Source organism: Oscarella lobularis, chromosome 1, assembly GCF_947507565.1.
Source record: "Oscarella lobularis chromosome 1, ooOscLobu1.1, whole genome shotgun sequence".
In the NCBI taxonomy this organism is placed as follows: domain Eukaryota; kingdom Metazoa; phylum Porifera; class Homoscleromorpha; order Homosclerophorida; family Oscarellidae; genus Oscarella; species Oscarella lobularis.
In genome coordinates this window covers 5,627,072-5,648,060 of record NC_089175.1, presented here as the reverse complement: position 1 = coordinate 5,648,060, position 20,989 = coordinate 5,627,072, and the positions used below count along the sequence as shown (strand labels likewise).

The following is a 20,989-nucleotide window of genomic DNA, read 5'->3' as shown; positions in this document are numbered from 1 at the left end:
GGAGCCTCTAAGCAGGGCGATGGGGGGCTTCGGCCTCGGTTCACGCACTGAGCAGAAAGATCGCTTATACGTCTTATTGTTGCCAAACGAGCACGACCTGCGTTAAGCAGAGTGGGTACGGCTCGGAGGGGGTGTCGCAAGCGGTCTGGTTGCCGGCACTTATCTCACCAACTGGCACGATTAGATTGCGGATGATCTGGCTCAGGAGACTTCGATTTCGGGCATTGCACGTCTTTCCTGTCGACTCCTACAAACGGTAGTCAGCCGCTCTCCACCTCCGAAGCCCTGGTTCTTAGCTTCGGCTTACCAATGTGGTCAGGTATCGACGCGCCGGGGGACTCGGCATTAGGGGCCGACTACTCGTCCAGGCGGATACTGAGTGAGGGGGCCTATGAGGCTAAAACTCGCCCGACACTTTTTGGAACTGGTGGCCATTGCTTTGCGGTGGCTGCCTTGAGCTACGAAGCGTCCGAACCTCCCCGTGGTGTAGCTCGGGTAACGCTAATACGGACGCAAATCAAAAGGTACGTACAACGATAATTTGACAGTGACTAATAGTTGACTTTTAGGTCGCGCACTGAAGGAAAACGAAGAGAGAAGAGAGAACGATCGACGAAGAGACGAAGACAGCCGAAGAAAAACGATTGACGACAACAGAAGGCCCGAGGAAGATGTGGACGACGAAAAGACAGCAGGATCGAAGGATCGTGGACACGTTGGATTTCTGCATGAGTGCAAGTACTGTAAAATCGCTGTGTGTGTGTGTGTGTGTGTGTGTGTGTGTGTGTGTGTACGAAATAAAATGTGCTGCAACTGGATCGTGTACGTGTATTCCTCCAGATTTGATTCTTGCTTAGCCTGCCACATAATGGACGGTTTTCTGATCGGATTGATCAACATGGACGGCAGAGGTAAGCGTGAAACCCCGGTTTCAAGCGATTCCTCAATGAAACACGCTCGTACCTGAAATAGCGGCTCGCGATTTCGTTCTCAGACCTAAAAGAGGCTTCGAAAATCAAACAGAAGTCGTTCGGAAAATCAGCGAAAACGAAATCCACCTAAAGGAAGAGTTGTAGATGCAGGGAAAAAGAGAAGTGGTGCTCCGCTGAGATCTCGAAAAAGCGAGCCGAGACGCGCGCTGCGAAGCCTCTCTGATGCATTCAACGAACGAAGAGGCGACTTTTCTTTCGTCTGCGTTGAGTGCTAAGCTGCCAGAGTCCACAAAAAGGTACAGCTAAAAAGAGAGCGCGCAAAGAGGCCAGAAACGCCGAGCCAAGACCCAGCAGAAGTGAACGCCGTCAGCCTGCGATACCCGTGGAGAGGAGCGACCGCTTGGGCCCTGGTTTCGGAGCGAGTTCTTTTTCTCTCTCGGTTAGTTTAGCGTGCGCTGTCCACTTCTCTTCTTCCCAGGGCCGGCTCTTCTTCCTTGTTTCCTTGCACAGAATGTGACGTGGAACTCAATCGTCTTTACATATTCCAGCACTGAGCAGGCTTTTTCCGGTTCGCGGTGCGTGTATACACTGGCAGCATGCTAATTCCGGAATAGGTTACGGAAAAGGGAACTTGAAGACTCTTGTCAGAAGCTCGCGTTGAAGAAGAGACCGAGAGAGATTGCACGAAGTGATCAATGGACCACCAAATGCACTTTTCGAATACATCAGTATCTTCTGGACACATAAAGACTCACATAGTTGAGTTGTTTCAATAGAAGTGATTAGAACACGGTTCACCGCCCTCTACGTAACGCATGCTGCCATATAGAGCAAAGTAAACTTTCTATACCGGGTAGAGTAAACTTTGACAGCTCTACGGATTGCTCGAGCTTCACCCTATTGGGTAAGGATCCTTCTCTCCTGCCGAGTATTATTGTTTCACTAAAATACGGTGATGCTGTCATACACTCTGCTTTAAAAGCGCTGGGCATCATTACTTGAAGTCAGTTGAATCAAGAAGAAATGCACTGGAGATCATTCGTCCTCATCTTTCTCTGCCTCGTCTTGCTTTCATGTCAAAGCGTCCCCGAGTGCCAGAAAGGAGACAGAGTACGGTTTCATAGCGCCATGATGACAATTTTTTATTACAGATATCGTAACAGGGGCTTCCAGGTTACCCAGGTTCGTCCGGCATGAGGGTACGTACAATAGCCTGTACCTCTTCTCTCGACTCTTTCAAATGCACTCACACTGTAGGGTCATGAAGGAGACAAAGGAGAGCAAGGAAGCGCTGGAAAAAACGGAGACAAAGCATGAAGTCGATCATAAGTGAACGTTATATATGGATGTGCATGCATATAGGGTGACCAAGGTGCTAAAGGATCTCAAGGCCTTCCTAGAAAACAGGTTGAATACGTTCGTTTCTCCTATCACATCAGCGTTAATTTTGAGTAGGGTCCCGCTGGCGTTGTTGGACCTCCTGGTTCTCAAGGTAAACAAGGTGCAACTGGACCACAGGGACCTCGTGGAAATGCCGGAATACAAGTACATCATGCTGTCCTCTACCTCGTTCTAAAGTTGATTTCACCTAATTGCAGGGTGAAACAGGCATACAGGGCCCGAAAGGTCAAAAAGGCATACAGGGAGTTAAAGTACATTACTTTTCCCCTTTCTTCCTGTATACCAAGTACATCAATTAGGGAGACATTGGACCCACAGGGCCAAGGGGGAATTGACGGAATTCCTGTAATACGCCAAATGCGCCCTTTGCGCTACGTTGTTTTGAAATGTAAATTTAGGGCCCACCGGGTCACATAGGACAAGCAGGACCAAAAGGACCTAAAGGAGAGCAGGTGTGTTTATTAATAAGATTGAAGACATTCTTTAAAATAATTAATTAGGGAGTGCAAGGATTAGCTGGTCCCAAAGGAGAGCGGGGACTTGATGTAAACTCTTCTTACTCTTTTACTTAAAGTTACTCTATTATCTAGATAGATGAAGATATTCTGACAAGATTGAAAGAAGAGGTACATGAAGTGAGAAGAAATATGAGTCTCGTTTTCTAGCTCCTTTATCGGTAGATTGTATCAGATCTCCTGAATACAACATCTAAACCCATTGCACACATTGTTGGTGACGGTTCAAACTGGAAAACCTATTCCAACGGTAACAAATACAATCATTTAATTAAAGTACTAGGCGATTAAGTCTTTCTGTGTTTCAGGCAAGGCGGTATTGACTCACTGGTCAACTAGCACGTCAGATTCCGTTCTCCAAGGCGGAATGACGTATAGCGATGGTTACATCACCGTTCCCGAATCTGGAATCTATTTTATTTACTTCAATTTGTACACTGATGTATCATCAACGAATACTGAGGCTCCCGCCATTTATGTTGATTCGCGTCGTATTGGTCTTTCAGTCTATTTTCGCGACGACTCTGGCAGACAATGTGACTATGTTGGGCTGCTTTGGAACGTGAAAAAGGGCAATCGGCTGTCTGTTAGGACGGAAGTTTCTGGGCAGGTGCGATACGCTTTTATCTATGATCATTCTTTCTTCGGCGCGTGGAAAGTAAACTAACTTTTCAAACAACAAAACGGTCATGTGCTGCCAAGGACTGATGAAACAAATGAAGCCTCGCCAGACACTTGTATTGTACTCATTGTAACACTTGCTTGAGAAGTAGCGTAGAAATGAAGAAATTGAGAGCAGCACTGTCTATATAGTACACTCCCTCGCGCAATCTAAGGATGATGTACTAGCATTTGAAGCAAATTAATTTCATCAGTCGGAATTCTTTGACATTGCTAAAACTTTAGGCTCCTCTTGATTAGCATTTTAAGCCTCAAGCCTTATAGAATACACAGCAAGAAACCGGCGAGAAATTTCGGGAGATGCGGCAAGCAAGACGGTGGCACAGCTACATATAGAAGAGTTTGGCTCGTCAGTCGTCTTTCTCTGCCCGGATGACGTTTCATTCAATTGTAATATAAGCTTAGTCTACATCAATAGTTGTTTCGCTCTTGATTTCGCTGGGGTCGCACGTACACTGCGTCTTCTAGGAGAACACGCGTGAATGCACGTGAGCTCGCTTTGGGGATATGAACAAGGACGCCGTGCATCACTCTTTGCAAACACACCGTTACACACGCGACCATATACGGTGAAGTAAACATCGACGGGAGCGCCTAAGCGTTGTACGAGCTTTACCTAATTTGGTACGGTTCATGTTCCCTTGCTGATCGTCATTGTTTCATTCAGAATACCATAAAAGGACCTACAGACAAGCAGTGATGTCATGTTCACCGCTATAAATGCATGAGCTCTGCATCTTACTCAAAGTCAGTTGAAACACTGAAGAAGTTGTCAAAGAATGCACTGGAGCTCGATTGTCTTCATCTTTCTTTGCTTCGTTCCGCTCTCCTGTCAAAATCCTAACTGCCCTCTCCAGAAAGGCGACAGAGTACGTCATCACACGAAACCTTGACGACAACCTGTCTAATATATATAGTACGTGACCACCAGGGACTTCCAGGTCACCCGGGATCGCCAGGCATTAGGGTACATACTCTAAATGTACCTCTCCTCTCACTTCTGAAACATCCGCTACAGGGTCATAAAGGAGACAAAGGAATGCGGGGAGACGCAGGAAATAACGGAGGCAAAGTATGTAAAAGCGCTCTTTCATAACTAAACGCTACGTATACTAGGCACAATTAATTAATTACATAGGGTGACGAAGGTGCTAAAGGATACAATGGCTTTCTTGGAAAACAGGTCAAATACGTTTTTTCCTCTATCATCAGCTCTAATTTAGAATAGGGTCCCGCTGGTGTTGTTTGACCTCCTGGTTCTCAAGGTAAACAAGGTGCAACTGGACCACAGGGGCCTCGTGGAAATACCGGAATACAAGTACATCTTGTCGTGGTGTCTCCCGTTCTAAAGTTGATTTCGCCTACTTGTTTCGTTTCGGAAACTGCAAGCTCTGCGAATTGGCGAGCTTCTCATCTGAACTCGCTTTGTCCTTCGTTCGTCCAAGATAGTGTGCACGATTCTCCCTTATCCATTGACGTATGGATCTGACGATTCCGCCTTTGGGAGCTGCTGCGAGCCTGGGAAAGCACGACGATTAAATAACGCGTTTGTAGATGTGCCTTCACTTAGCTTGGTCTACATCTACTTCTCTTTGCCCTTGATTCTGTTGCAGTCTGAAATTCAGCCTCTCCTTTGGCATTCTTACTTAGTGCACTCTCTTCTGCGCACGTGAATGCACGTGAGCTTGTTCTGAGCATTTGAAATGGACGAACACCGTTCACCACTCTCTGCGAACACATGCGACCATATACGGTGAAATAAACAGCGTCGAGAGCTCCTACGCGTTGTACGGGCTTTACCTAATTTGGTATCATTTATGTTCCTGCCTCCGATCTTCATTGTTTCACTCAGAATACCATAAAAGGGTCAGAAACACAAGAAATTACGTCACGCACACAGCTATAAATGTGCTCTGCGCCTCTACGCGAAGTCAGTTGAAACACTGAAGTGACGTAATCAAAGGAATGCACTGGAGCTTAATCGCCTTGATCTTACTTTGCCTCGTTCCGCTCTCGTGTCAAAACGAGGAAAGCAGTTCTAACTGTCCTCTCCAGAAAGGCGACAGAGTACATGGACTCTCACATGAATCCTGATAAAATAGTCTAATATATCGTACCACCAGGGACTTCCGGGTCACCAGGGATCGACAGGCATTAGGGTACACGACATACACGTACCTTTCCTCTCAATTCTGAATCTCCCGCGTCTAGGGTCATAAAGGAGACAAAGGAAGTCAAGGAAGCGCGGGAAGAAACGGAGACAAAGTATGCACAGGCACTCTTTCATAAGCGAACGTTATATGACATGTATAATTATAGGGCGACCAAGGTGCTAAAGGATCTCAAGGCTTCCCGGGAAAACAGGTCAGATACGCTTCTTAATCACAAGGTTAGCGGTCATTTTGAGTAGGGTTCCGCTGGTGTTGTTGGGCCTCCTGGTTCTCAAGGCACACAAGGTGCAACTGGACCACAGGGACCTCTTGGAAATACTGGAATACAAGTACAGTTTTTCGTGCGGTATCACATTCTAAATTTGATTAATTAAGCTTCTGAATTGCAGGGTGAAACAGGCATACAGGGTCCGAAAGGACAAAAAGGAATACAAGGAATCAAGGTACGTCGTTCATTGCCTTTGTTACTGCATACACGATTAATATATTAATTAGGGAGAAAATGGACCCGCAGGGCCAAGAGGAAGAGGAGGAATTGACGGAATTCCTGTAATACGTCAAACTTGTCTTTGCCATTTGTGCATGTAGGGTCCACCGGGTCACACAGGTCAAGCAGGACCAAAAGGACCTAAAGGCGATAAGGTGTGTTAATAATAATTATTTAAAACAATTGTTAAAATATTTATACAGGGAGAGCAAGGAGTAACTGGTCACAAAGGAGAGCGAGGACTTCAAGGAATACCAGGACCTGACGTAAATGACGTTGACTTTATCTTCGCTTTTAGTTACTGTAATATCTAGATAGATGAAGAGATTTTGAAACGGTTGAAAGATCAGGTATAAACTGACAAGAATGTACGGCTCGTTTTAGCGCATACCCATATGTAGATTGTAACAGATCTCAAGTCTTCACTGAGTAGAATATTGAAACCTATTGCATACCTCCTCGGTGTGGATACTGGCTGGCAATCCTACTCTGCGGGTAACAAGTACAATCATTTTAAAATCTAAGGCAAGTAAGTCTCTCTGTCTGTCAGGCCAGGTAATTACTCACTGGTCAACTAGCACGAAAGGCTCCTATCCACCCGTTCTCCAAGGAGGAATGACGTATAGCAATGGTTACATCACCGTACCTGAATCCGGAATCTACTTTATATACTTCAATTTGTACTCTGCCGTATTGCGTTCACCTTCCCAAAATTATCTGTCTGTTTATGTTGATTCAGTTCGCATCGGCTTGTCATACTATTATTATGCAACCAGTACTAACAAATCTCACTATCTTGGAATGCTTTGGAACGTGAAAAAAGGCAGTCAGTTGTCTGTAAAGGCAGAAGGCAGTGCAAACTTGCGATATTATTTTGGCTATGCCCATGCTTGTTTTGGGGCGTGGAAGGTGAACTAATATTCAAAACTAGATCAAAACCCGAGTTTGTTACGTGCTTTTTGCTCCATTGTATGTCACGTGCATAAATTAAATTGTTGTGTCAGTCTCACTCTGCGAGAATGTCTAATCATAATTTCCTTCGACATCGTTGCCTATGAATACGGCTTTCGTAAAAAAAAACGTGTACGCTTTCAGTGGCGAACGCTCAGCAGCCTAAAAAAGGCCGATACAGGGTATCAAGATAAATTGACACACTCCTGGGGACCTGCACTAAACTAAACTGTAAAGGACTATTATTTTTTGATGTTGAAGAAGATCATCCTGTGCAAAGATCTTGAAAAATCTGTGACCACTGAATCAAGAGAAACAGCTGTGACTACGAATAGATTGATTCAATGCTATTGTTTGAGAGTGACGCGCATCAGAAGCTTTACTACTTAATTAGATGCAATTCACCGCCACGTAGAGCCTCCTTTCATTCCCACCCTTTGGACATCCCTGGGCTCTCACCTTTTAGACAATTCAATGGCCCACATGACGCACGTCTTTATCACATCAACCAGAAGCGACGCTTACAAGCACAGACTGGCCAAAACTGGTACAGGCATGCAGGAAATTGGGCTGATTGTAAGGTAGGCTTCTGGCTGCATCCAACCGGCATTCAAGATCGAGATGTCAGAGCCGACGCTTTCCGAACAAGTCAAGTTCTGTCCCCATGTCAACATGGACGGCAGAGGTAAGCGTGAAACGCCGGCTTCAAGCGATTAATTCATCAATGAAATACGCTCGTAGACCTGAAATAGTGGCTTGCAATTTCGTTTTCAGACCTAAAAGAGGCTTCGAAAATCAAACAGAACTCGTTCGGAATATCAGCGAAAACGAAATCCACCTAAAGGAAGAGTTGTAGATCCAGGGAAAAAGAGAAGTGGTGCTCCGCTGAGATCTCGAAAAAGCGAGCCGAAACGCGCGCTGCGAAGCCTCTTTGATGCATTCAACAAACGAAGAGGCGACTTTTCTTTCGTCTGCATTGAGTGCTAAGCTGCCAGAGTCCAAAAAAAGGTACAGCTAAAAAGAGAGTGCGCAAAGAGGCCAGAAACGCGGAGCCAAGACCCAGCAGAAGTGAACGCCGTCAGCCTGCGATACCCGTGGAGAGGAGCGACCGCTTGGCCCTGGTTTCGGAGCGAGTTCTTTTCTCTCTCTTAGCGTGCGCTGTCCCATCAGAACCTTCTCTTCTACCCAGGGCTCTTCTTCCTTGTTTCCTTGCACAGAGTGTGACGTGGAGCTCAATCGTCTTTACATATTCCAGCACTGAGCAGGAGCTTCCCTGTCACGTAGACACACAGGATCAGTAGGCATCACCTCAGGCTTTATCCGGTTTTCGCGGTGCATGTATACACTGGCATCATGTTAATTCCGGAATAGGTTACGGAAAAGGGAACTTGAAGACTCTTGTCAGAAGCTCGCGTTGAAGAAGAGACCGAGAGAGATTGCATGAAGTGATCGATGGACCACCAAATGCACTTTTCGCATACACCAGTATCTTCTGGAAACATAAAGACGCACATACTTGAGTTGTTTCAATAAAAGGGGATAGAACACGGTTCACCACCCTCTACGTAACACATGCTACCATATAGAGTAAAGTAAATTTCTGTATATATTATACACAGGGTAGAGTAAACTTTGACAGCTCTATGGATTGCTTGAGCTTCACCCGATTTGGTAGTATCCTTCTCTCCTGCCGAGTATTATTGTTTCGCTAAAATACGGCGATGCTGTCATACACGCTGCTTTAAAAGCCTTGGGCATCGTAACTTGAAGTCAGTTGAATCAAGAAGAAATGCACTGGAGATCATTCGTCCTCATCTTTCTCTGCCTCGTCTCGCTTTCACGTCAAAGCATCCCCGAGTGCCAGAAAGGAGACAGAGTACGGTTTCATAGCGCCTTGATGACAAATGTTTTAATACAGATAACGTAACAGGGGCTTCCGGGTTACCGAGGTTCTCCCGGCATGAGGGTACGTACAATAACCTGTACCTCTTCTCTCGACTCTTTCAAATGCACTCGCACTGTAGGGTCATGAAGGAGACAAAGGAGAGCAAGGAAGCGCGGGAAAAAACGGAGACAAAGCATGCAGTCGATCATAAGTGAACGTTATAATACATGGATGTGCATACATATAGGGTGACCAAGGTGCTAAAGGATCTCAAGGCCTTCCTGGAAAACAGGTTACATATACTCCTTTATCCTAAAATCAGAGATAAATTTGAGTAGGGTCCCGCTGGTATTGTTGGACCTCCTGGTTCTCAAGGTAAACAAGGTGCAACTGGACCACAGGGACCTCGTGGAAATACCGGAATACAAGTACATCTTGTCGTGCTGTATCTTGTTCTGAAGCTGATTTCGCTTCATTGCAGGGTGAAACGGGCATACAGGGGCCGAAAGGTCAAAAAGGAATACAGGGAGATAAAGTTCGCCTTTCCTGTATACTAAGTACATCAATTAGGGAGACATCGGATCCACAGGGCCAAGAGGAAGAGGAGGAATTGACGGAATTCCTGTAATTACGCCGAAACCTCCCTTTGCGCTACTTTGTCCTTTATAATGTAAATTTAGGGTCCACCGGGTCACATAGGACAAGCAGGACCAAAAGGACCTAAAGGAGAGCAGGTGTGTTTATTAATAAGATTGAAGACATTGTTTAAAATAATAATTAAATAGGGAGTGCAAGGATTAGCTGGTCCCAAAGGAGAGCGGGGACTTGATGTAAATAACTTTAAAAACTCTTCTTAGTCTTTTAATTAAAGTTACCCTATTATCTAGTAGATGAAGATATTCTGACAAGGTTGAAAGAAGAGGTACATGAAGTGACAAGAAATATGAGGCTCATTTTCTAGCTCCTTTATCTGTAGATTGTATCAGATCTCCTGAATACAAAACCCATTGCACATATTGTTGGTGACGGTTCAACCTGGAAAACCTATTCCACCGGTAACAAATACAATCATTTAAAGTACTAGGCGAGTAAGTCCTTCTGTGTTTCAGGCAAGGCGGTAGTGACTCACTGGTCAACTAGCACGTCAGATTCCGTTCTCCAAGGCGGAATGACGTATAGCGATGGTTACATCACCGTGCCCGAATCTGGAATCTATTTTATTTACTTCCATTTGTACACTGATGTATCGTCATCATCATTGAATACTGAGGCTCCCGCCATTCATGTTGATTCACGTCGTATTGGTTTTTCAATCTATTTTCGCGACGACTCTGTCAGAAAAAGTCACTATGTTGGACTGCTTTGGAATGTAAAAAAGGGCAGTCGGCTATCTGTTAGGACGAATCTTTCTGGGCGCGTGCGATACTCTTTTGCCTATGATCAAGCTTTCTTTGGCGCGTGGAAAGTAAACTGACTTTTCAAACCACAAAACAGTCATGTGCTGCCAAAGACTGATGAAACAAATGAAGCCTCGTCAGACACTTGTGTTTTAGACTCATTGTGACACTTGCTTGAGATGTAGCGTAGACATAAAGAAATTGAGAGCTGCATGCACTGGCAATAGTACGCTCCCTCACGAAATCTAAGGATGATGTTAGTACTGCAGAATTTGAGGAAAACGAAAGCGAGCAATTCATCTCATTCTTAGGCTCCACTTGATTAGGATTTTAGAACGGCCTCGTGCCTGCAAAGGTAAGCACGCAAGCAAACGTATAATAGAATACACAGCAAGAAAGCGGTGGCGAGGCCTTGGCAAGCAAGACGATAGCACAGACGCGTTCTGCATAAAAGAATTTGGCTCATCACTCATGACAGACATAAGAGAAACCACGAGACACTCTGTCTCATGAGTCACGAGGAGGTCATGAGAACCTCCACGAAAGCTCATGTGCTCTCATGAGCCACAGCGAACCTCACGAGCTAATTGTCGCCAGAAACGTCCTTTCTCATGAGTAACATAAGCTTTACCTGCATCAATTTCTGTTCACACTTCTGGAGTCACTAACGACCACTCTCTCTATCTCGAACTACTTCGGAACGTGAGTAAGGGCAGTCAATTGTCAGTAAGGGCGCGAGGTGGAAGTATGCGCTTTCACTTTGACCCTGCCAATTCTTTTTTTGGTACGTGGAAGGTGAACTAATTGATTAAGAGTCAAAGCCGGATCAAATCCTGACGTTTTCACGTTTTTCGTTGCTTCGTTGTATGTGTGTCAGTTTCAAACGCTCTGCGGAATCATGTCCGCCAATTAACATCCTTGCCCACTGATGCTGCTTTCGCAAAAACGTTATATAGGGTAACCTAAATACCACTGCAAAAATGAAATTTATTTTCTGCATTGTTAGCTAAGACTCCTAACTCGACAACGGTGCTCCGCGCAGTGTTGTGCGGCTCTTCAGAGTATTTGTATTCATGTTCTCACGTTCTCAGTGGCAAATTCTCAGCAGCCTTGAGGCTCGACTCCTTACTATAAACTGTTTTAGTGGCTATTATTATTTTTATGTTGAACAAGATCATGTCTGTGCGCAGATAATAGAAGATGGCAGAGCACAGGTAGATAGACTCTCTCAGTTCAGTTCGACCCCTAAGATGGTGAGAAGCAAGACGAGATGCAGCCAGAAACAAGTCTAAATAAAGAGAAACGGGTTTAGCGACTTCACCTCTATGAAGAACTCTCAACAAGTTCTGTTGTTTCTACGAGAGTGATGCATATCGGAAGCTTCCCTACTTATTAGATGTAGGCCAATTTGCATATGCCAATACCACTTTCATTCCCATCCTTTGGAAGTCTTTCAATCGAAAAGACTCCATGCATACGTAGACTCTCACCTTTTAATTAAGACAAGCAGCAATTCAACGCCTCACATGACGCACGTCTTTATCACATCAACCAGAACCGACGCTTACAAGCACAGTCTGGCCAAAACAGGTACAGGCAGGAAATTGAGCTGATTATATAAGGTAGGCTTCTGACGGCATCCAACCAGTATTCAAGATCGAGATATGTCAGAGCCGACGCTTTCCGAACAAGTCAAGCTCTATCCCCACGTCAATGAAAGCCAGCTGGCGTGCTGGGGTCTCGGTCGAGGCATCAAGGCCACCGAGCCGAAAAGGCTCATGCAAGTCGTCGCACGTCCCGTTCCCGTCGACGAGACGACGGCGAACGGCGGCGGTTCAGAGCCGTTCGTCGAGGAAACTCGCGTGGGGACGGGATACTCGGAGTTGACTTTCTGCGTTTCGTCCAAGACGGAACTCACGCGGAAACTGAGCTCGACGCTGCTGGCGCCTCTTTCGAAAGCCGTCTCGTTCGAGTGCGGATGCTCGTACGAGAAATCGACGTCGGATAGCGAGACGAGGATCGCCGTCGGGCATCAGATTCGAAATCGAACGTACACGTTTCGACTTCACGCGCACGACGAAGAAAAACGCATAGTCGATCCCGTTGGCCGGACGTTCGTCGAGGATTGCATACTGAAAGAGTACGGCAAGAGGATGCAGAGTCGAGAAGGAGACACCGAGTTGCCAGCGCGCATGCCTGAATTGAACGAAGCAACCGAAGAAAGTGTATCCGACTGTGAGCGAGCGATCAAAGGTCCTCTCGGGGGTGTGACCCACTTCGTCGTCGCCATCGACATGGGCGGAAAAGTGTATCGCGAAATTACGACATCATCATCAACGAGCACCACTTCAAATGACGCCAGCTTTGCAACTACATTCAAAGTGTTCAAGGCCGCCTCCGAACTAAGAAACGCCCAAAATCGTACCAAAACCACTTACACGAAAAGCGAGCGCGTCTTGCTTCATCCGGACATCATCGGAAAGCCGTTGAAGCGCGATCTGAAAATCAAACGCGACGAGGAAGTCGTCGTGTGTTTGCGCGTCTTGCCCATCGCCTCTCTCGTCAAAGATCCCGCTTGGGCCGAATCGATGCGAAGTGCTTCGCGGAATTTCATCGATGAGGAGCTCCAACGTGCTCCCATGACCCACGCCTTCTATCTCAAAGCGGGCCAGCGTTATGTCAGAGTGCAGGAGCGCAAACTCCGCATGACCAACGTGAAAAAACAGGCAACGCCTGTTTACATCGAACCGCTTCCGCTGCGATGGAGTTTCTCGAAAAAAACTACCAAGGATTTGCTGACGACTCCCGGTGCTTTGTTTCTACTTGCATTCAAGATCGGTGGCCAGAGATTCTACCTGTGCACGTCGTCGAGAGACAAATATGAAGCAATCGTTTCTACGCATCTCGCAGACAAGTCCGGTGGTCAGTTCTCCCTGTGTCATCCCGGTACAAATCAGGCGAAGGCACTCGAGGATTGGTTAACCATCGGGCTGTTGATTGAATGGAAAAGCGGCTTTTTCAGTCGCCACTACTTGCAATTGCCAAGCAAGAAAGAAGACTTACACAGAGATGATGCATCGAGGGAAGAAACCACAGGCAGAGATGATGCATCGAGGGAAGAAACCACAGGCAGAGATGATACATCAAAAAAAGAAACCGCAGGCAGAGATGATACACCGAGGGAAAAAACCGATGAAGTCGCTCAGTTCTTACGCAGAGATGATAGCTTGTGGAAAGAAACCGATGGCGTCGCTCAGTTCCAATTGGAGAATGCTTGTCAGTCAGTGATGGAGGAAGGATCTCAGAAAGAAGAGTCCTCACCAATGCAGCAGACTTTCATCAAGATAAACTGAGTAGAGCGCGTAGACTTTGAAACACAGTCAGTCAGTGCACTATTCTCATCGATTATAATTCTGTAGAAATATCATTACCTTATCAGTCGCCTAGGTTTCGTTCTACTCAAAAAAAGAACCCGAAGCACGTGTACATGGCTACCGAAATTTGAAACTGCAATGAGAGAGGAAAAAGAAAGAAGACCACACGAATCGAATCGAAAAATTGATTATATCACACACTGCTGCCTTTCTGATCTTCCAAAAAATCCGGAACACTATTAGTTTGACCTTTGTCAGACCCACTGGACACAAAAATAAATTTAATTAATTAATTAATAATTAATTAATTAAATGTACTTTGTCGTCGCCGGCGCCGGACTTTTCAGTTCCTGACCCGCGTAATAATTAACGACGGAAAAATCGTAGCGATCCGATCTCCTATCGCGATGCCAGCAGACGCACGATACGACGAAGAGAAGGAGGATGAGCGCGGCGCCGATCGCGACGACGGGCACCCAAACGACGAGGTCGCTACGGAGTTCCGTTTTGCCGACGAGCGTCGGCGACGGCGACGAAACGATCGTTGGACTCGGACGAAGAGACGGAGCCGACGACGACGATGAGGCGACGGGCGGTCGAACGAAGGTCGTCGACGTCGCGACGACGTCTGGAGTGGATGCGACGACGATTTCGGAGTAGGTGGTGGGGAGAGTCGCGTCCGCCGTTTCATTCATTATTCCGGCCGGTAAAGTGACCGGAATCGCGGTTCGATACGTAGTCGGGAAGACGCTGGTAGGCGTGACGACGCTTCGGCTCGCATTCGAAGCGATCGTCGACGCGATGACGTTGCTCGGCGTAATCGGACTCGACGACGATTGGAACGACGTCGACGACGCGTTTTGGGAAGGCGGCGAGACGATGCGACTCGTGGGCGTCGGTAACGGGTGCGCGATCGACGCCGACGCGCCGCGAGTCGCCGTCGCTCGAACGAGAGCGACGACAAGGGCGGCGGCGATGAAGGAAGCCACCGGAACGAATCCTGCGGAGAAGACCGACAGATGACGGCTTCGTCGGGGAAGGAGATATCGTTTTACCCATCGAGGAATGTTGAAGAACTCTCTTCCCAGGGGCTTGACTGTTTTAAAGTTACGTGTTGATATCTATATAGAAGTCTCGACGTCATATCCGCGAATGGCTAACAATAGGAAACCTTAGCTAAAAAAGTCTACGTGTTGTATGTGTGTGCGTGTATTATAAAAAAACTGACACGTCACCTAATTTGAACCCGTTTGAACTATGAATAAGTAAGTGCGCGTGCGTTATTGACACGTCATACATTATGCAGTCAATCCATAGCTACAAAGACGTTGTCCGCAAGAAGTCCTCTGTACACGAAGCGATTTCTGAACCGAGATCGTCGTCCTAAGAAATCCATGATCTAATAATCAATGCACGTGTTCTATAAAGAGAACCTGATATGACCAGGACACGTGCAATTCGCGATCCTCTTCGCCCTTTAGCGGATCCGCCCCCTGAGTGTGCTAAAAGTGAAAAGTATGAGAAGATTGCGTGTGTGGCATAAACTAAGATCATTATCTAACCTGTATCATTACACTGGCAATTCCTATACTCCCATCAGGCATAACCCGAAAATCACAATCTTCAAAAGCCCTAAAAAAACAATCCAATATAAAATAATTTACGTATTATTTATTATTACCCTTTCAGCATGCCACTCAATCTTTGCGAGAGCACTTTGAGTGGCGGTGCCGATTGAGGCACGCCAAGACGCGTCGTAAAACGAAGCTGCTGCTCCATCAGACCGAGCTCTTTGAGCGCTTGCTGAGGTTCCATCAGAGTCATGCCTGATTCACGCATAACAAGAATCCCCTCGAGCACGCGATCATCGCCATCTAAATCGGCTCGGAGACGTTTTGGCACAGAGCTATCACCTAGAAAATGAAGATAATTATGATTATTATTATTATTTTAGAAGGAGTCTCCATGGTTACTTTTTATTTTGCCGCCAGCGTATGCGAGCAATTTTGCGTCGACGTCGATTTCTATGCGTGGGTCTGTTTCTATGGTGACCATTTCTCCGTTGGCTGGAAACGTGCAGCTGATATCTAAAAATGAGTCGTTCTGACCAAGGAAAGGTCTCCTCCCTCCATATTGTGCTACTTACGAAATTCTTTCTCGATTTGATTCTTCAAAAATTCCATCTTCTTCTCTTCTCCGTGGACAAGCAGAACATTTCTGGGCTCGCACTAATTGTACATAATAAATACTCTAATATTAGACGTCGCGTATCTCTACCATTCGTATCAGCTGCATGATTCCTTTGGCATCAGCGTGAGCACTAACACAGAAGCCATCTCTTATCTACAGTAAAAGTGGCTGCTGGCAATACCTGAATGACATGTACTCCACTGAAAGCTGAACGTCAATCTATACCAAATCATATCCAGTCTTTCTTATGGTTTATTCACTCAACGTACCACTGTTTTCTTATCAATCTCAATCTTCTTCTGACCGGTCAATACTTTATGACCGACAGTACCGGCGACACAGTAGCCAGGCATAATCAACTAAGATAATCATAATCATATAATTTGATAAGTATTGCCTTTACAAATATACCATGTTTCTCTTATCGTGGGCCCACTTCTTAAATATATTCAGCGAGAGACCGGCATGCAACATGCCAGGAGTAGCAAACACCACCTAAATAGATCAACCAATATAATTTCTTATAGATAATTAATCAATTTTACCATAGGACCTGGATTGTCAGCAAAAGATCTCTCAAACGGCTACAAAAATAAAGAACGTCACATGATTAAAAGTAGTACACTGAAAGAAGACCTTAATGTGCTTGAACTCAAACATATTTCGCTGTACAAACGTGCTCTTGATCTTCTGGTTCGTCCAGGAGATGAAAAGTTTGTAGTAATGATTGGCCTTGAGGGAACTCACATAATATTAAAAATTGTGCTTTGGTGTCACTCTACTTTTTCTGTTAGGCCAGTCGAAAAATAGATCGGAGCTTTGAGATTCATTCGTTCCCTATAAAATACGCTAATACATGAATCTGCTCTTTTAATAACTTTGGACTATACCAAAATGTTTCCAGAAGTATACAGAGCTCCTGGGCGCGTCCCAGAGCAAAGACAGGAATCAAAATCTAATTCGTCTTTATTTTTATTCATCAAATCTCGCGCTCACTGCACTTGCCTTTCCTCCGGCCTCTATGACTTCGTGAACTTTCAGCAAAAAGTCCCTCTCCCGGCACCTGGAATTATATAAGAAATAAATCAACATCTATCAACCCCGTCTGTATTATTATAGTTTTTCACCTTTTTGAATCTCTTATTGTGGTAGCATACGTTGATTCAGTAATAAGCAAATCGGGTTTACATTTATCAATCCAAGCAGCCCTTTATACAGCAATCAATCAATCATCTCCTTCCAACGCTACGAATTGCACACCCACCCCAAGTGCCTGTCTGGTGTCATGTTGTAGTCGCCCTAAATTTAGCACAATAAATATTATTCGATCTCAAGTAGTATTTCTCTTACTTACTGTATATACTGCTGACTGCGATCCAACTTTGATTCGAAACATTGCCGCGCCGAGAACGTGTCCTGCGTAATAGGGCTTGATCTCAAGCTCATCATCAACCTAGAAATTAATTTTGAAAGTGCAGAAAGAATGAGGTGAATAACCTGAACGGTTTGATGAAGATTAACAGCCACGACTTTCTTCATGCAAGTCTTAATCATCTATAAGAAATCAAGTTTATTAGTATTTGTTTATTAACTGAAAGGATTTGCTCACGGCTGACGTGAAGAAATCTGTCTCGCCTTTCTTTTCTACGGTGATCTTCCGGTAGTCTTCCTATGAGCACAGATAGGCCATAATCACATGTGTACTGTATTTTCTATTACCAGTAGGATTGGACATATGGCCTTTGTGGGATGGGTCATATAGATAGGACCATCATAGCCATACATCTCGGTGAAGTAAGGCAAAGCGCCACAGTGATCCAAATGAAAATGGCTACCAAAGAAGTCCTCATTTAATTAATTTATTAATTAATTAAAAATTGCTGGCTGCCTTATTATGACGCAGTCAATGTACTCCGTCACAGGACCGGCTCCAATGTACGAAAAATCCGGAAATCGACGCTGTAAAAATAATTAGTTGCGGATTCGAGAATTTTCGCCACAGTGACACCTGATCGTTGAATCCCATGTGCATTCCGCAATCGAGCATGATCCTTTTGCCGCCGATGTAGAGCAGAATGCAACTGCGTCCGACATCTGGAGCGAAGAGATAAAAGAAAGAAACGACGAGCCCCAAGTGGAGTCTCACCTTGACCAGCTCCTACAAAGGTAATAATCAGTACTAGTGGGAACCTTGCATGACACGCTGAGCACCTAAAGGGACGACTTTGATGTCGCTCATTTCTTCTGTTCACGCGCGCTAAGGAGAATCCGTACGTCACCAGAGATATGTACAGTAGGTTATTACATGGGGGCGAGGGCAATATGGGATTTTGCTGGGTGGGTGCGGGTTGGTGCCGTGGGTTCAAATATCGTTTTTGCTTCTTTTTTTGGATTTTTTTTACATGCCTAGAAAAGCACCAGTTTAGGCATAAGAAAAGTAAAGAAGCGAAAAGAGAAAAGGAGTTTCTCCCAAAAAGAACGGCGACTGAGCGAAAAAGAGCGGAGAATTCGCTCTTCGCGCTTGCCTACGACTTTATAAGCGCCCGAAATAATTCGCGAATTCGCTCTGCTTTTTGGGAAAAAGGTTTAAAACATGCCGCCATATTCGCCCTAGGGCGTACTAGTTTAGGTGACCGTGCTTCGCACGGGGAAATAGAGCCACTGCAGTGTGCCCCGCAGTGTAGTGTGCGTATTGGTGGTCCCAGATACCTACCCCTGTAATCACAGATGCCCTGTGATCACAGTGATCACAGATACCCTGTGATCTATGCTGTGATCACACATACCGCTGTGATCACAGATACCCTGTTTGTGATTGCAGTTACATTGTGATCACAGATACCCTGTTATCACAGATACCCTGTGATCACAGATACGTTGTGATTACAGTTTCCCTTGATCACAGTTACCCTGTGATCACAGTTGTTCTGTGATCACAGATACTCTATGTTCACAGATACTGTGATCATAGATGCCCTGTGATCACAGATACCCCTGTGGATCACAGACCCTAAGAATCAAAGATAGACCCTGATCTCTACTATTTAGCCTACATTGCGCGCCTTCCCTCCGGTTGAGGTTTTTGTGTCCACTTTTGGATTACGTCATACGCCGTGAGGTTTGGCGAATGGCTAAATCGTTATTACGCGATATTTGCACGTTATTGCGGTGCAAAATAAGGCGTAGCTACTGGCGCCCCTTTTAAGATTCAGAGCGCGTGGGGTGAGTATGACGTCATAATGAAGACAAACGTACTTGTGTATCCCATAAGGGAGCACCTGACGGCAACCGAGAAAAAAGCTACGGCCAGTCGTCACCGCTCCGATATTTGGAGATGTTTCATCCGCAAAAGAGGTAGAAGGCGTAGCGAATGAGCCTTTTCGACCAAACCGAAAGATTTTGACGTCATCCAAGATGGCCGCCGCTCTTCTATACTACCATGGTACTACTAAGAGCCAGCTCTTAGTAGTATAGATATATATACGCCCGTCGTTAAGTATCAACGGGCAATATGGGATTTATTACCCTGTCGGCGCTTAGATCCTCCCACGCATCGGGGTATAATACACTCTGACGTCACCCTACGTCTCTGGATGTCACCCTAATTCTACATCTGTCGCGATCGCGGTGATCGTCCACTGCATCATACATCAATTTGTTACTGTTACTATAGATCAAACGTCAAAATGCGGCAGTCAAACAACGCGATATTGCCTGAAGCCATCTGAGTCTGACAGAACAAAACACCAGCCAAAAAAAGACAAAACGTAAACGTCACATGCCATGTTTCAGGTCCAAGCCGTTCGTGCACGCAGCACTCACGGGCAGGCAATATATGAGACTGCAGCGGAGTAGAGATAGGAATCAGCCCACGTATCGATCTCTAACGTAAAATTGCAGCTTTGCACTGCAATAGCCTTTGTCTCAATGCGAGTATTCTGTTGGTTTCCGGAATGAAATTGACTAAGACCGGTAACAACTATTGGTTTGACGTTAGCAGGAAAACACGTCGGATAATTGACAGCAATTCTTTGCGGCCAACAGCCTTTGCCGCTTCCGCAGTATGTTGAAGTCACGCTTCCAACTTCGCCTTGAAGTACAAAATAGAATCTAGTTCTAGGCTAGTCTACTAATAAACACTAGATCTTTCTTACATGTAAAGAATGCACGGTGGTTAGAGCCCGGTCCTATTTTAGTTCAGGAGATGCATGGCAACATCAAAAGGAGGAGAATCTCTCTGCATGTACCTTTGTTTGAATCTTCAAATGCCTGCAGAGTCACGGCTTTGGTAATGCAGAAAAGCACAGAGAGGCAACAGAAAGTGCATGCAAGAAGACGGGTCATACTGTATGTAGTAAGCTGCGCTTAGGTCAAATTCAACTGAAGAAAGTGAAGTAAGAGCTCCCTTTTATTCTATTCGCGCTAGCTCCTCCCTCCCGGATCTTTTTTCTCCGCTCAGCACTGCTATGTCATGCACCGCAGGAACGTCAGACCACCACAATTGTTGGTTTAATCTATGCGTACGAATTCTAGAGTCAAAACAGCCTCGTCTGGTCGCTTTGCAAGCATACTGGTTATGGCGCGCGATCAGTGCCCAAAAACGAGTGCAAGGATTCTACCATTTATTGGATTCTACCGCTTATTGGATTCTACTGCTTTTAGGATTCTACCGCTTCTTTGGATTCTACCGCTTACTGGATTCTACCGCTTTTAGGATTCTACCGCTTATTGGATTCTACCGCTTTTAGGATTCTACCGCTTCTTTGGATTCTATACCGCTTACTGGATTTTAGGATTTTATCGCTTTTAGGATTCTACGGCTTCTTGGATCCTACCGCTCGTAAATTCTACCGGGTAAGCTGCCTTAACTAATAAAAATTTGGTCGTTTTGATTAGGCATCTGTCTTTTTATCTACGAGACGTTTTACGCTTGGCTTACCGCCAAGGCAGTTCCCCTAAGCGAAACGCACCTGAAAATGTTCGATCGAGCTTTGAACGATAATGC

The 20,989-nt window shown here is 45.5% G+C and overlaps 6 protein-coding genes and 3 long non-coding RNA genes across 15 annotated transcripts; 6 read left to right on the top strand and 3 right to left on the bottom strand.

Annotated features, from left to right (window-relative positions):
• The first annotated feature begins 463 nt into the window (after nt 1–463).
• Nucleotides 464–818, top strand: LOC136195222 (uncharacterized). The gene is made up of 2 exons (XR_010671835.1): nt 464–524; nt 570–818. It is a non-coding gene; the product is annotated as an uncharacterized lncRNA (long non-coding RNA).
• Nucleotides 819–1,395: 577 nt separating this feature from the next.
• LOC136195122 (uncharacterized) lies at nt 1,396–3,649 on the top strand. The gene is made up of 13 exons (XM_065984394.1): nt 1,396–1,500; nt 1,547–1,836; nt 1,915–2,042; nt 2,096–2,131; nt 2,190–2,339; nt 2,388–2,477; nt 2,531–2,584; nt 2,633–2,678; nt 2,732–2,785; nt 2,834–2,878; nt 2,924–2,959; nt 3,014–3,098; nt 3,157–3,649. The coding sequence occupies exons 5-13, from the start codon at nt 2,275–2,277 to the stop codon at nt 3,513–3,515; spliced, it is 834 nt and encodes a 277-aa protein (XP_065840466.1). The 5' UTR covers nt 1,396–1,500; nt 1,547–1,836; nt 1,915–2,042; nt 2,096–2,131; nt 2,190–2,274; the 3' UTR covers nt 3,516–3,649.
• A 251-nt stretch (nt 3,650–3,900) lies between these two features.
• Nucleotides 3,901–5,253, bottom strand: LOC136195206 (uncharacterized). 2 transcript variants are annotated; one of them, XR_010671830.1, is made up of 4 exons: nt 4,895–5,253; nt 4,272–4,417; nt 4,146–4,212; nt 3,901–3,993 (listed from the first exon to the last, which is right to left on the bottom strand). It is a non-coding gene; the product is annotated as an uncharacterized lncRNA (long non-coding RNA). The 2 variants fall into 2 exon arrangements; XR_010671831.1 differs by having other exon boundaries at nt 4,272–4,380.
• LOC136195130 (complement C1q and tumor necrosis factor-related protein 9B-like) lies at nt 5,195–7,196 on the top strand. Of its 5 annotated transcripts, XM_065984409.1 has the most exons (13): nt 5,237–5,282; nt 5,382–5,395; nt 5,465–5,596; nt 5,653–5,688; nt 5,741–5,794; nt 5,849–5,893; nt 5,940–6,029; nt 6,090–6,143; nt 6,196–6,342; nt 6,391–6,453; nt 6,502–6,537; nt 6,589–6,682; nt 6,738–7,196. In XM_065984409.1, the coding sequence occupies exons 3-9, from the start codon at nt 5,495–5,497 to the stop codon at nt 6,286–6,288; spliced, it is 474 nt and encodes a 157-aa protein (XP_065840481.1). In that variant the 5' UTR covers nt 5,237–5,282; nt 5,382–5,395; nt 5,465–5,494; the 3' UTR covers nt 6,289–6,342; nt 6,391–6,453; nt 6,502–6,537; nt 6,589–6,682; nt 6,738–7,196. The 5 variants fall into 5 exon arrangements, with proteins under 5 accessions (XP_065840495.1, XP_065840501.1, XP_065840474.1 ...); XM_065984423.1 differs by having other exon boundaries at nt 5,195–5,282; nt 5,382–5,596; nt 6,589–6,712; nt 6,766–7,196; XM_065984429.1 differs by having other exon boundaries at nt 5,195–5,282; nt 5,382–5,596; nt 6,589–6,716; nt 6,766–7,196.
• A 560-nt stretch (nt 7,197–7,756) lies between these two features.
• Nucleotides 7,757–8,688, top strand: LOC136195193 (uncharacterized). The gene is made up of 2 exons (XR_010671827.1): nt 7,757–7,823; nt 7,880–8,688. It is a non-coding gene; the product is annotated as an uncharacterized lncRNA (long non-coding RNA).
• Nucleotides 8,689–8,940: 252 nt separating this feature from the next.
• LOC136195060 (complement C1q and tumor necrosis factor-related protein 9B-like) lies at nt 8,941–10,164 on the top strand. Of its 2 annotated transcripts, none has more exons than XM_065984326.1 (11): nt 8,941–9,014; nt 9,069–9,104; nt 9,163–9,315; nt 9,362–9,451; nt 9,505–9,532; nt 9,594–9,647; nt 9,704–9,757; nt 9,809–9,853; nt 9,914–9,945; nt 10,000–10,078; nt 10,133–10,164. In XM_065984326.1, exons 3-9 carry the CDS (start codon nt 9,251–9,253, stop codon nt 9,926–9,928), a joined length of 351 nt encoding a protein of 116 aa, XP_065840398.1. In that variant the 5' UTR covers nt 8,941–9,014; nt 9,069–9,104; nt 9,163–9,250; the 3' UTR covers nt 9,929–9,945; nt 10,000–10,078; nt 10,133–10,164. The 2 variants fall into 2 exon arrangements, with proteins under 2 accessions (XP_065840398.1, XP_065840405.1); XM_065984333.1 differs by having other exon boundaries at nt 9,911–9,945.
• Nucleotides 10,165–12,080: 1,916 nt separating this feature from the next.
• LOC136194978 (uncharacterized) lies at nt 12,081–14,245 on the top strand. Its single transcript, XM_065984241.1, has one exon. It carries the CDS (start codon nt 12,085–12,087, stop codon nt 13,771–13,773), a length of 1,689 nt encoding a protein of 562 aa, XP_065840313.1. The 5' UTR covers nt 12,081–12,084; the 3' UTR covers nt 13,774–14,245.
• Nucleotides 13,805–18,241, bottom strand: LOC136194968 (integrator complex subunit 11-like). The gene is made up of 27 exons (XM_065984230.1): nt 18,196–18,241; nt 18,131–18,142; nt 17,993–18,078; nt 17,873–17,943; nt 17,704–17,815; nt 17,594–17,653; nt 17,482–17,538; nt 17,339–17,437; nt 17,249–17,283; nt 17,112–17,192; nt 16,990–17,047; nt 16,875–16,939; nt 16,767–16,821; nt 16,621–16,716; nt 16,530–16,568; nt 16,396–16,479; nt 16,254–16,343; nt 16,166–16,203; nt 16,072–16,114; nt 15,941–16,022; nt 15,768–15,881; nt 15,476–15,707; nt 15,357–15,426; nt 15,228–15,296; nt 14,850–15,177; nt 14,113–14,794; nt 13,805–14,057 (listed from the first exon to the last, which is right to left on the bottom strand). The coding sequence occupies exons 1-25, from the start codon at nt 18,221–18,223 to the stop codon at nt 15,112–15,114; spliced, it is 1,842 nt and encodes a 613-aa protein (XP_065840302.1). The 5' UTR covers nt 18,224–18,241; the 3' UTR covers nt 13,805–14,057; nt 14,113–14,794; nt 14,850–15,111.
• On the bottom strand, nt 14,103–14,853 carry LOC136194603 (uncharacterized). Its single transcript, XM_065983827.1, has 2 exons — nt 14,850–14,853; nt 14,103–14,794 (listed from the first exon to the last, which is right to left on the bottom strand). Exons 1-2 carry the CDS (start codon nt 14,851–14,853, stop codon nt 14,103–14,105), a joined length of 696 nt encoding a protein of 231 aa, XP_065839899.1.
• Nucleotides 18,242–20,989: the final 2,748 nt, after the last annotated feature.